This window comes from Triturus cristatus, chromosome 3_1 (assembly GCF_964204655.1).
Source record: "Triturus cristatus chromosome 3_1, aTriCri1.1, whole genome shotgun sequence".
Classification (NCBI taxonomy): Eukaryota; Metazoa; Chordata; class Amphibia; order Caudata; family Salamandridae; genus Triturus; species Triturus cristatus.
The window spans coordinates 324,125,537-324,138,653 of NC_140583.1; the positions used below are offsets into that span (position 1 = coordinate 324,125,537).

Below are 13,117 nucleotides of genomic sequence, written 5' to 3' on the forward strand. Positions count from 1 at the left end.
CGAATAATGCAGGCCAGCGGCTTGAGCACCAGCGCGAACAATAGTGGGAATAGAGCACACCCCTGGCGAGTGCCTCTGTGGATAAGAAATTGTGACATCAAGCCTCCAACTCACACCATCGCCGAGGGGGCTGTGTATAAAAGTCGCACCCAACCAAGAAACAAAAGTGGAAACCCCATGCGTTGCAAGATGTGGAACATGTAATTCCACTCTATAGAATCAAATGCCTTTGCGGCATCTAGCAGGACTGCAGCGGCATGCAGATCCGGTTTCCAAACATGGAACATTGCAAATATAGTCCTTAAGTTCTTAAGTTGTGAGACGTGGATCGCTCCGGGATAAACCCTGACTGATCCTGAAGGACTAATGCGGGCATCAGAGGCTGCAGTCGGGTAGCCAGTATTTCCGCCAGTATCTTGGCGTCCAGATTAATTAATGATAACGGTTGATACAATTCACATGATACTGGATCCTTATCCTTTTTTAATAATGTAATAATCAGTGCCTGGCGGAGGGATGGTGGCAAGATGCCAGACTTTTGTGCCTCTGCATATAATTCTAGCAGATGAGGTGCGACTAACTCACTATACTCTTTATAAAATTCGGCTGTGAGCCCATCTGGGCCTCGCGCTTTTTTGTTGGGCAGCGCGCGAATGGCTGATTTTACATCTGCCTTGTCAATCGGTTGATTTAAGTAATCGCGATGATGGTCCGCTAGCCATGCGCATGCTATATCAGAAAGGTAGGTGTCCAGGTCTGGGTTAGTTGCAGCCCCTTGCGATGTGTATAGATCAGCATAGAACCCATGAAATTGATCCACTATCTCCAGTGGTGCATTGTGCTCTATCCCCTTATGATCTGTGATCTTAGTAATGTGGTGATGGTCCGCCCGGTGTTTGATTTTGTTGGCTAGGTTGCGGCCTGGACGTCCACCCTCCCCATATGTCCGCGCTACATGTCTGCTAGAAAGATAACGAGTCTCAGATTCTGACAATGTATCATATTCCAATACTAAGTTGTGAATGCGTGTTAGAGTTTCCGGACTGGGTGCGGTCATATATTGGCGCTCCAGGCCAGTCAAAGTTTGTTCAGTCTGCGAGTTGTTCTCGAAGGCCCTTTAAAATACCGGCTCTAGTGCTAATGCAGACCCCCCTTATGGTCACCTTGAAGGCCTCCCATAGTGTAGATGCGCTGTCCACTGTGCCCGTGTTGAGGTAAAATTATTGCTGTATGGCTTTACATATAGTGTCAGTGTATAAAGGGTCTAACAGTGCCTCTGAACAAAACCGCCACATAAATGGGCGATGAACATTAGCTGGAATTCTAAGGGCAAGCTGTACTGGGTTATGAACGGAAAGTGTGCACGGGAGGACCTCAATATCAGTGACCCATTCATTCGCCCCCTCGCTAAGGAGCCAATAGTCCAGTCGAGACCAGCTGTTATGCGCAGGTGTAGCGCATGTACCCTCCCGTGTTGTACAGTTGTGCAGCCTCCACACGTCCACAAGGCCAAATTCGAGCATGGCGTTATTTATACTGTGAGCTATTTTGGGTGTGCGGAGCCCTTGTGGACTTGATTTATCTAGGTGAGGGTCTAGGTAAGTATTGAGGTCATCTCCCCACACAATAGCCGTCTCAGGCCATTCGCGTATAATGCTATACAAATGGGTAAAAGTTTCTGGTTCATCAACTATGGGACCATATACATTGATAAAGGTGAGAAGGGAGACCCCTAGTTTACCCTGCACTATGGCACATCGTCCCTCGTTGTCTGTGTAAGTGTTGATGGGTGTAAAGGGAATCCTGCGTTTGAATAGAGTAATAACCCCTCTGGCGTATGAGGAATACAACGAGGCCAGCCTATGCCACACCCACCGAAGAGCGATCTTATCCTCAGAGATCGCAGTCAGGTGCATCTCCTGGAGGAACTGTCATGGCGATCCAGATAGGCAAACACTTACCTGATTTTTTTGGGGGTATTGAGTCTGCGTACATTCCACATCAAGCAGTTATATTTCTCACCCATATCCATCAGACATCACAACTTCCACGGAATGCAAAACATTGTTACGATTATTGAAGAGTACAAACCATGCGTGCCACTGCTTACATTTCGGTACAATCACAGCATTTAACCCCAACTTGGAGCAAAACAATGCCCCCTCCCCCACCCACTTCAGCGGACCCCAATTGCAAAGCCATCCCTTGTTGACCCTAAAATCCCATCAATCCCTCCCCCCAAACAGTCCCTTGAAAAAACAAAAAGTTGTTGTGGTGCACCCTGTTAAGGAAATAAAGGTTAATACAATCGACACAACCTGCTAGATTCGGTAAACCAGCAGTGCGGAGTCTGAGGTACGGCCCAGGTTTTTGCTGATAGGCCTATACTGTGCAATAGTACATTGTGACCTCTTGACTGTCAATCATATATTAACCCATAAAACTCATGTCCATCACTTATCTGTATCCACATAGAGCATTGGTTGGAAGAATCAGCACATGTCGCTGCAGTACCATGATCTGGCCAGGACTGGCCTCCTCTCTTTCGACGTCCGAGATGCCCCCCTGTTCGCCATGTTCGCCTCTGGGTGATCTTCTCTGCGTAGGTTGTGAGCTTTTAAGTTGGAGGTATTTGAGTACTTCTTTAGGTTCGTTATAGATTGTCCTTTTGCCACTGTCTGTTACCCGCAACCGGGCCGGGTAGATCATTGCATAAGGAATGTTCAGATCTCGCAGTTTCTTTTTTACCCCCATGAACTTCTTCCGCGCTTCTTGAACTTGTTGAGTGAAGTCCGGGTGAATAGAAATATCCATGCCTTCATATTTCAGGCTGCCCAGTTCTCTGGCTTTACGGAGCGCTGCATCCTGGTCTCTATAATTCAATACTCTTGCAATGATTGGGCGTGGTCGTGCTCCCGATGGGGGTGGTGGCGCTAGAGATCTATGGGCCCTCTCAATTATAAAAATGGTCGAGAACGTTTCTTTGCCCAGTAATGTGGTTAGCAGAGTCTCAATATAGTGCTCCATGTTACCCGTATTTGACGATTCTGCAATTCCCATGAGGCGCAGGTTGCTGTGGCGAAACCTCGCTTCCAAGTCTTCTGATTTTGCTATCAGTGTCGTTAACGCTTTGTCTATTTTTTCTTGTTTGGTCTCGAGTTGGTGATGCGCATCCTCCGTGTCAGAGATACGGCGCTCCGCCATGTCTATCCTTTCCGTGTGTCTGTCCAGTCGTTCAGACATACGATCCACACGGTAGGTTAGGGTGTCTATCTTTCTGTCTATGTTTGATAGCGTTGACTGAATCGTCGCGAACATAGACTGGAAGTCCACGGCAGCATCCAAGCCCATCACCGCCGCTGGTGCCTGGGCAGCAGATTGGTCATTTTCGTGGTCGGTTGACTTTTTTGTCTGTTCACAATGCAGCTTGGATTGATTCCTCTCCGGTTTTTTGCCGTGCCGTAGTTACACAGAATCATCACTAAATCCTCGCCACGTGGAGGTCAGGGCTCAGCAGCTGTGGTTGCCGGGCTGGAGGAGTGCGGTCAGTAGTGTCCAGGTTGTGGCACTCTGTCACAGCTCCGTCCATGTGTCTCCACTAGGCCCGGGCAGTAAATTCCGTTCCGCTCATGGAATTTGCAGAATTTGGGTAATTTCGCGTTCAGCGGAGAACGCGGAATTGCCAAAAATTCTGCGATCCGCGGCTTAGAGAAATTTTTTGCTTGTTCACGCTTTCAAAATGCGTGTTTGCGAGATATTTCTCCCTGAGCATGCAAACAGCGTTCGCAAACAAGAAAAAAGCATAGCAAATGGACGGAACAAGCAATTCTGCATGTTTGTGGAACTTTTGCGTGCTCACGGAGATTTTTACGGTTTCGCAGAGCTTTGCGTAGCGTGACTATACAAATTCCGCCCACCTTCAAGATCGCAGGTGGGCCGCCTTGGGGGGACACAGACAGTGTGTTAACAGTTCCGATGGACCGTGGGGAGCCCCCAGCTGTGACGCACCGGAAGTGAGCCCCTCCAGCTGTGATTGCGACACTTCGGGGTGATGGGAGCACAGTGTCACTCAGTTGGGGTCTGTGGCCCTAGCATGCCGCGCTCCAATGGAACGTGGGTGGGGGTTATTTGTGGATCACAATATGGGTGCGATAGGCAAAACAGCTGTATTAGGAGATGTGAGGGTCTGGTATGAAGCCAGTGACTGTTTTCAATTGTCTATACTGAAGTTTTTAGCTGTCACGCACTTTAGGACATGCACCTCAGCACCAAATCTTCACGGGCCATGCAGGTTTCGGAAATGCCGGTTTCTCATGTGGCCTATCAGTGTTTCCTATTGTGAGTCCCCATGTAGCAGGGGGTCGGGCAACAAGACGTGCCCCTCGTGGTCACGGCACCAGCCCCGGCCCACACTCCAAGCTGGTGTCAGGAGTAGAGCGCGGCGGCACGTGCAGCCAGCGCCGGCACCACCGCCACGTCTCGCAGCGTGTGCTCTGCGCTTTGCGTATTTCAATAGGCAGCCCCCTCGCAGCAGTGAATATTGTTCCCGGACACAGTTCTTGGGAGGCGTCGCTGCAGCCCTCCGTCACCGGCCCTCGCCGGGCCCGGCCCGCTTCATTGCGGTCACCCACCAAGCCACCCTCACCTTGGTCCCTGATGGCATCGGAGCCCCGCAGCACTCGTCGCCGCTCTGCCCAGGATCTGCTGGCGGCAGTGCCCAGATGATCAGCATACGCCGCGGCGGTCCAACACCGACAAGGGGCGATCTGCCCAGTGTTCGCAATCCGGTCGCCTCTTCACCTCAGTTCACGATGCCTGTGCAGCGTCTCAGTGAGTCCACGCATGCGTTTGTTAAATAGGCAGCGCTGCAATGCTACGATGTGTTGACCCACTTCGGGGATGAATTTGGCAGCAAGTGTAGAATCCACGGAATGGTGCTGGTTTCCAATTTTAGTGTTTGTAATTTTGAGTACATTTTGCAGGTTTTGTACGCAGGATAGTTGCAGGATCGCGAAGCGACCGAAGGAGCTCGCTTACAGCGCGGCCATCTTCGGGCTTGGCTGGCTCCACCCCCTCCATAGCTAAACACTTATAAGGTCTCAAAGGCGAGATCAAATGCATTGCAAATGCTTGTTTCATTTATGTCGCTGACTTAGTGTCTCTTTTTTAGTGTTGATTTTATGCCCTACTGATAGCCCTATACTTTAAAGAGAGCCCCATATAACTTGAGTCACTTACAGTGTTTAATTTCTCTTGTTTTATTCTTTCTGTCTAGAGTCCCTTTTTTGTTAAGTCACATTTTGTTTACTACCAGGTGTTTGGACAGTAGTGTTGGACTTAACAAAGCTCTTCTCGAATGCTTCTTCATATCACTTCCATGCTGTGTTTTGGTCAGCCTGTCAAGGCTTTTCTGTTCATGCCTAGAAGAAGTATTGTACATATGCCTGGCACTTAGTTATAGTTTACAATCCAATTTACATTTGTGCCATATTGCCCTTTTGAGCATGTCTTCTTTACATTTAGGCTGTTTCTGTGCTTTTTTTTCTGGCTAACATGTAATCAATACAATTTTCTGGAACTCTGCTTTGCAAATCGCTTGTAGATTAGCTTCACCAAGAGTAACTGCTTTGGAGGAATCTTTTGTTACCTTTTTAGTGAGGCCCATTGTGTTTTTTGTTTTTTTACTGTTTAGTTTTTGTGTGAACAGTTGATTTCTATGTTCCTCATTAGTGAGCTCCATTCTTGATATATTTATCTGAAGGCACATAGTGAGATTATAGATATGCTGCCATTTTTATTTTTAATTAACTTGGAATAGTTCCAAGCCAGCTTTAGCGACACTGGGTAGGGCATCCATTTTACGAGTTGAAGCTAGCAGGGGTCCTTGAAGATAAATATTGCATGATCCAACCCAGGGTTGTATGGTATGCTATTGCTAGTACCCTTGTAAAGTGCACTGTTGCCACTAAGGGCATCGGGGCTATGAAAGAAGGAGACTGCAGCCAAATGAAAGAAGCAGGGTAAGCATTGGGGGGCATATTTACAAGCCCTTTGCAACACTTTTGCGCCGCTGTTGCGTCACTTTTTGTGACACGGCAGTGAGGTAAATAATGCGGCACGTTGCTACCTATTTATAGAGTGATGCATCTGTTGAGCCACGTTGCTGCCCATTCATAGCGTGATGGATCTAAGGAGATGCGTGACATGGTAAAGCCCTGCACCACATTATACCTGCGTCAGGTATAATGTATGCAGGGTGGATGTTAAAGCCATGTAGAACTGACGCTGTAAAATTTACATTTCACTGTGTCGCTCTATACCTTCACTGTGTCAAAATCCCCACGCCTGCTAAGACCAGGTGTAAGGAATGACACAGGGCTTTTTGAATGGGACTCACATTTCTGTTGTGGTGCAGTGCTGGAGTTGCATCACTTTCATGAGCAACTCCACCAATGTGTCACTTTTGTGCCAAAAGATGCGTCAGAATTTCTGACTCATCTGTTAATCCTTGCACCATGGAGCACTGTATTGTAAACACAACGCATCCAACTTGGCGCAAGGACATGTTGTGCTGGCGCAATGAAACTGAAGCATTTATGCAGATACGTCAGTTCCTTGTAAATGAGGCCCTTAATGAACTGTAAAGCACCAAAGAAATGAGGGCCTCATTTATTAGTTTTTGCCATATGGCAGTGCCGCAGGCCTTCCTGGTCCACAATGGACTGCCGTGTGCCAGTGCAGGCACCTTTGCACCATGGTGCAAGGGTGCCTGCTTTGGGGGCGTTTAACTTTTGCTATGTGTGCTGCAGAATGAATAGAAAATGGAAAACAAGGAGAAATAAAGATATTCCTCCTAGGGGAGGCGTAAGTTTTTGGCGCTGGCTCGGACTTACGATTTCTCATAAATCTGAGGCTGTGTCAAAAAGCCATGGACGTTGCTGGGAACGCCCCCAGCAGCACCCATTGCATGCCCGTTTAATGCAGAAAACTCCATTAAATGGAACGATATTCATCAGGCAGCTTTAAGCCATAAAAAGTGGCTTAATGCTGCCCAATAAATATCATGCAGGTTCCTGTGCCACAAAGGTCACAAACAGTTACATTCCGCTGGCATAAGGGGCCTCATAAATTAGCCCCAAGGGTCTGATTTATGAAAACTGTTGTATCGCTGTGATAAAACAGAAATGCAATAATTTTCATGGAGCCCTCTTTGCGACACGATGGATACGCCGTATTTAATGTACAGCACTCCATGTCGCAAGAAATGACAGATGCGTCAGGGATCCTGACGTATCTGCTGGCACAAAAGTCATGCATTGCTGGAGTTGTGTCGTAAGCATGACACAACTCCAGCAATGCATGGCGTAGGTCTGTGCCTATGGCACTGCGTCACCCTTATGCCTGCCATTAGGCAGGCGTAAGGTTTTGATGCAGTGGTGTCCTAGAAGTGTCACAGTGAACGGCACTTCTATGAGGCTTTCTTGCTGAGGATCACCCACCCTGCATTCATTATACCTGATGCAGGTATAATTTAGCGTTGAGCTTTACAAAGTGACTCATCTGCTTAGATGCATCACTTTGTAAATAGTGCAGAATGTGGCACATTCTTTACACCGCCGCTGCTTCATGAAAAGTGATGTAATGGCAGCCCAAAAGTGTCTCAACGCCTTCATAAATAAGGCCCTGCGTCTTTAAAGTCGTATCACAGGCCTGATGATTGCCAATCAGATAGAGGTGGAAAAAGAGAGAGTTTCATAACATAGCCAGCCACTAAAAAACAGAGTGAGAGAATGTCCCACTGCTTTACGGTGAAGTTTCCTTGGGATTATTAAAAGACAAAGTGGTAATATAAGAAGGTGAGAGCTGGTGCACTGTTCAAATCTGTTCATGATTGTAGTGCTCTCTATGAATGAGTGGGAATCAATGAAGAGAAGAAACAGCAGGTGCAGGATGGGCTTGAAAAGTGGTACCATTCTTGACATGCTGCACTTCTTTCATGTCATATTGATGAATAGCCTAGCATAGTGCATTTCATTCTACAGTTATTTCAATCCTTTAAAATCTCTCATTGGCAGGTACAGAAGAGCTTTCTCAAACGCCATCACCTAGATTACTGCGGACTCATCTGCCCATAGCACACCTTCCACAGTCCTTCTGGGAGAACAAGTGTAAGGTAAAGTTTCAAGGTTCCATTTCCGCGTAGGTTTTGGGTGTGACCATAGTTCGATTCACTTGCAATTTAAGATCCCTAGATGTAATCTACAGTAAACATTTGTGTACATCCTCAGTTACATGAAAGTATCATTTGAATATTTCGGAATAACACTTACATTTTTAGTCAAATTAATTTTGTTAAGAAAAATTAGTCTCAAAGGGGTAGAGATTTGTTAGTATGATACTATTAAAGAAAGTCAGCGGGAGGGGTGCTATACAGTCAATTAGATAAAGAGGATAAAGCACCAAGAAATCATCGTGGGTCTGCCGAGTCTAACTCAGGGGAGGCAGCCGCTCCCCCACCAGAGGGAGAGTCAGATCCTACTCAATGTTGCTTCCAGAAGTTTGTTGCCACAGCAGACAAATCACAGACATGGGATTTGCCACCTATCTGAATGTGAAGCTGTGCTGGATATAGCATAGCATAACGGACATTCACTTTCAGGAGCGTGCATTTAATGTCAATTAATTTATGGAGCGCCTCCTGTACAAGTACATGAGGGGTAAATTCTGGAAAGAATGTGAGATTCATGCCCTAATGTTGTACAGTTCCCCTCTCGCGGGCAAGGTAAAGAACGCAGTCCCGGTCATGGTAGTTGAGGAGCTGGGCAATTATCAATCTTGGAGGTGAGCCGGGTGCCAGTCTCGGGCAAGCAATCAGTGGGCGCGTTCCACTGCATATGTCGGTGAGAATGCCTCCCTGCCGAATAGGTCCTCAAGGAGCTGCTCAACATAGGGACTCATGTGGGCTTGGGCTGTATTGGTGGTTTCCGCTACGCCGGCAATACAGATATTATTCCAGTGCGACTATGCCTTCAAATCATTCACCTTGGCGGCAACCGTCTTGAGGTGTCGTTCGGCTCTTTCAAGTATTTTAGAAGTAGCAGGAAGGGTGTCCTGGAGATCAGACAATCGCTGCTCGGTGGCACCAATGCGGGTCTCGCGTTGCTCAAGATAGCCATGCATGCCCTCCAGTTGAGTTGTCAATGTGTCGAAATGTGCATCAATCAATTAAAAGCCCACTCGTAACTCCACAAATATGGTTGCAGCTCCATCTAGAGGGGGGACCTCCACCCCTGGCTTCCCCAGGGGGTCTCCATGGGCACCATCGTCTTCTCCACACAGAGGGGTTTTAGTTGCGTCAATGGAGAGCTGGAGCTGCTTGGGAACACAGCGCCCCATCCTGTGGTGGAAGAGCGATGCAGTGTGAGGAGAGGCAAATGCTGAAAGGATGGACGTGTGACAATACAACACTACCAGTGGAAGTCAGTATACAGACCCCAGAGCCCTTAGAGACATCTGTGTGTTTGGTGCAGATCAGAGCTTCCGAATCCCCTCTACTTCCACGGATGGAATGATTTCACAGTCACACACGCATTCACACATCACACGCTGGTGGGGCCCATTACACCAACATTCACCCTAAATCACACTATCCGTGCCCTGTAAAGGAGAAACCACCTTTCACATATGCTCTATCTAATCTGCCTGTACTTTGAGGTCAATGCGACCAGCTAGTTGCTGAAGATCTAGTGAAATACATTTCAAAGAATACACAATAAAATCAAATAAACATGACCAGAAATAATCACCCGAGACAGGAATTCAAACAGATTGTTCCTTTATCTAAAATTTCAAGAAAAGCCAATTAAATGCAAATTCATTTTTCTCATATTTACCTATTCTGTCTAAATGTCAGATCCTAAGTCAGAACCGGTCCTCTGAAGAAAAATTAGAGTCTTCTGTCGTCATGTAGAGTCATCGTCCTCTCCGTCAGCATAGGGACCTCGAATCATCAGCTCGGGAAGAAGTGGCGCTAGACCTCTCCAGTCTGCTAATATTTATACTGAAATTCTACATTCAAAAGTTACAAAAAGAACATTAAAACATCCGTTGAACAGGAAAAGCTGTCGTCTTGTAACATTCAAGAATTTTCCCATTATTGATAATTCTAAGTTTCTGAATAAAAAGTCAGATGTCCATAAATTTGTTACTTCTACGGATGTTTCTTTCGGATTAAAAATGTATCATCTTATGAGACCACCAAAAGTTCATGTAGTCAGATTATTCAGTTGCTACAAATTTTCACATCCAGGGGTTTTTGGCTGCCATCCTGGATTTGTCGTCATGTTCATGGCTTTTCAGTTCAACCAGAAGTCAGGGTCGCAGTCCGTGCAAAGCCTTTTTCATTATTGCATCTACTCGACTGCAGGCTGCAGATGGTGGCCATCTTTCAGTAGGCCTCAATTGTCAACTTAAGAGCAAAGAAACACAAAACATAATTACTGCACAGAAATGATGATACAGTGTTATTCCCCAGCTAATACCCTTATGTGTGTGTATTTATCTAGCCATTTGCGACATCAGAAGCCGTTAATGCATATTAATTATAAGCGCAAAACACCATAACATTACATAAGCAACATCGTTTTCTGTCAGTTTGCTCACCAACTTAGTTCACTTGTTATTTAGCCATGCAATAGCATTCCCACGTGTAATTCTCTTGTTAATAAGGTTGATTAGTCAATATTTGACAAACTTTTAATCATTAATATTTAATCAGTAGTACTTTTAGTTATAACATGCGAAAATTAAACAGGTATTCGGTTTTAAAGAAAAACCCTGCTCCATCAATCCCCCCTTTGGTGATATATAATCACCACAAAAATCAAAAACCCCAAAAATCAAATTAGTTTCCCCATTTTGGAAGAATTTGAAATGTCTTCTTGTTCTTGTTTTTAGACCCTAGTTTCCATCTCATCTTCCTTTTTAGTTTCTATAGACATGCTTTCTCTTAGTTATTCTAGTTCTATTTCTTGTGGATCTCTTTCTGATTTCTTTTGTCTCTTTTTAACATTTTCTTTTATGATTTTCTTTTTATTTCTTCTATATCTACAACACATACATCCTAATCTAACAATCAATAATGCAACTATTACACAAGTTAATGGAAATAGTATCTTACCAAATATGGTACTACCTATTTTAGCTACAAAATTCTTAATAGCAATCATCTTGTTAGCCATTTTAGTCCAGATACTTTCAGCTTCCAGTGGTACTAATTCTTCATGCAAATCAGTAATATTTTTGATGTAAACTTTTAGATATTTACTTTCGTCAGGAATGTAAGTGCAACAATGTTGAACCTTCAGCATTCCACAGACTCCACCCTCTTTTGCCAAAAGAATGTCAAGGGCAAGTCGATTTTGCATCGCCATAGCACACAAAGCAACCATTTCAGTATTAACCAAAAGAAAGCCTCCAGCGGTGCTTGTTGACAAGCGATCCACCACTGTTGACAGCTTCTGAATTCCAAATGCATTCAAAGAAATTCCCACTGCTGGAATTAAATCTCCAAAAATATCTCCTACAATTTCTGTCCATGTTTCTCTTTTATAGCGTGTTAATGTGTTAGAATGTTCAGCATCATCTACTCTATCCATGTGAAAAATCTTTGGAAAGACCAGGCCAACATAACATGTACCAAACCAATGGTCAGGCAAACGGTAATAAGCCTTGTTCCCACAAATATAATACACTCCCGGAAAAACTGGATCTTCTCCTCCTCTAAATCCCCATCCGGTTGCAATAAAGTATGTATCATGGCACTCACTAGTCCCTATGAAATAATAATCATATTGGGATCTCTTCCTGGTAATGCATCTATAGCCATGGTTGGACTGGCTCCATTTTTCAACTCCTTTTCTTTCTCAATATCCCACATTGTGTCACTCATTTTATGCCCTTCTGCTTTCTTGTGCATGTTCAACCTTCTTCTCTCAACCATGTCTAGAAAATTCTTCTCTTCTCCTTTCAATTTGCAAATTAAATTGTTTCTAAAAACATAGTCTAAGGTTAATTCTTTGGTTTCTAGAAAAATCTCACCTAAAGTGTTAGCATCCTTTGCAGGATTCAGTGCTTTATTCATAGGCAACTGCCCAAGAATATTATCTACATTAGACATATTGTAATCTAATTTCCCTAATTGATAAAAAATACTAATCAACACAATACAGGAAATTCCATACGTAGCCGGAAGATGATGATAAGTCACTCCTTCTGAAACAGAGGCAGGTAATTGCATGCAGACGTAGCAATCCCTTACTTCCATTGTCTTTACGTACTCATACAACAATTTAGAAAAAACATTGCTAGAACAATCGTTAATTGATCTATCTTTATGAATATGTACATTACTAGTTCTAGAGTCGGAACTACTTTTAATGGACTCTTCCCTATATTATTCTTGTTCTCAGTATGACCTTCTAAAGTGTCTATAGTGACTCTAAATGAAATCAGTAGAGAAAGCACGCTCCAAAGCAGCATTAATAAACCTGTACAGCAGCAGCACATCTTGCACCATCTTTTCAGAAAGGTACATCTACTTTTATTCTCAGTGTTAGCCATTTTGTTAATTGGAACGTGTCTTTTGACTTAGCCTCTTCTACTCCTTTACTGAACTTTTAAGGGCAGCAAGTACCCACCAGATTATTAAACTCTATTAATTTTAGTACTACTTCTTCTTCTCTTCTCCAAGTGATTTTCCTTGGAGTTACTCAATTTGGGTTTTCATCACTTTTCACTGTCTCTTCATCATCATCAAACTGTATCAGGTCCTGAACATCCGTCTCTTCTTCAATGTCGGACAAGATAACTCTCAGGATTCCCACAGCTTCTTCTTCAGCAACCTCCTTCAGTAAAGCCTCCTCTGGACTTCCTTGGCTGTCCGCCTCTTCTCCTTCTTCAGGCAGTGCCACATACGTCCATTCTGGTGACTTGTACCTCTGGTTTGGTTTTCTTATTCTTTTTGCTCTTTCAGGTATCTTTGTTTCTTCTTCTTTGGTTGGGTTTTGACTTGACACTTCGTTCACCTGCTCAGCTCGCGAAGAGTTAACTCGTGTCA

The 13,117-nt window shown here is 44.7% G+C and overlaps 1 protein-coding gene across 2 annotated transcripts in view; it reads left to right on the plus strand.

Moving 5' to 3' along the window:
• LOC146860193 (sulfotransferase 1B1-like) overlaps window positions 1-13,117 on the plus strand; it is an 873,417-nt gene that overhangs the window by 458,795 nt on the left and 401,505 nt on the right. For both annotated transcript variants that reach the window (XM_085644034.1, XM_085644036.1), the window contains one exon: window positions 8,076-8,173. In XM_085644034.1, the coding sequence (XP_085500160.1) occupies window positions 8,076-8,173 (98 nt within the window). The remainder of the gene's footprint in view (window positions 1-8,075; window positions 8,174-13,117) is intronic.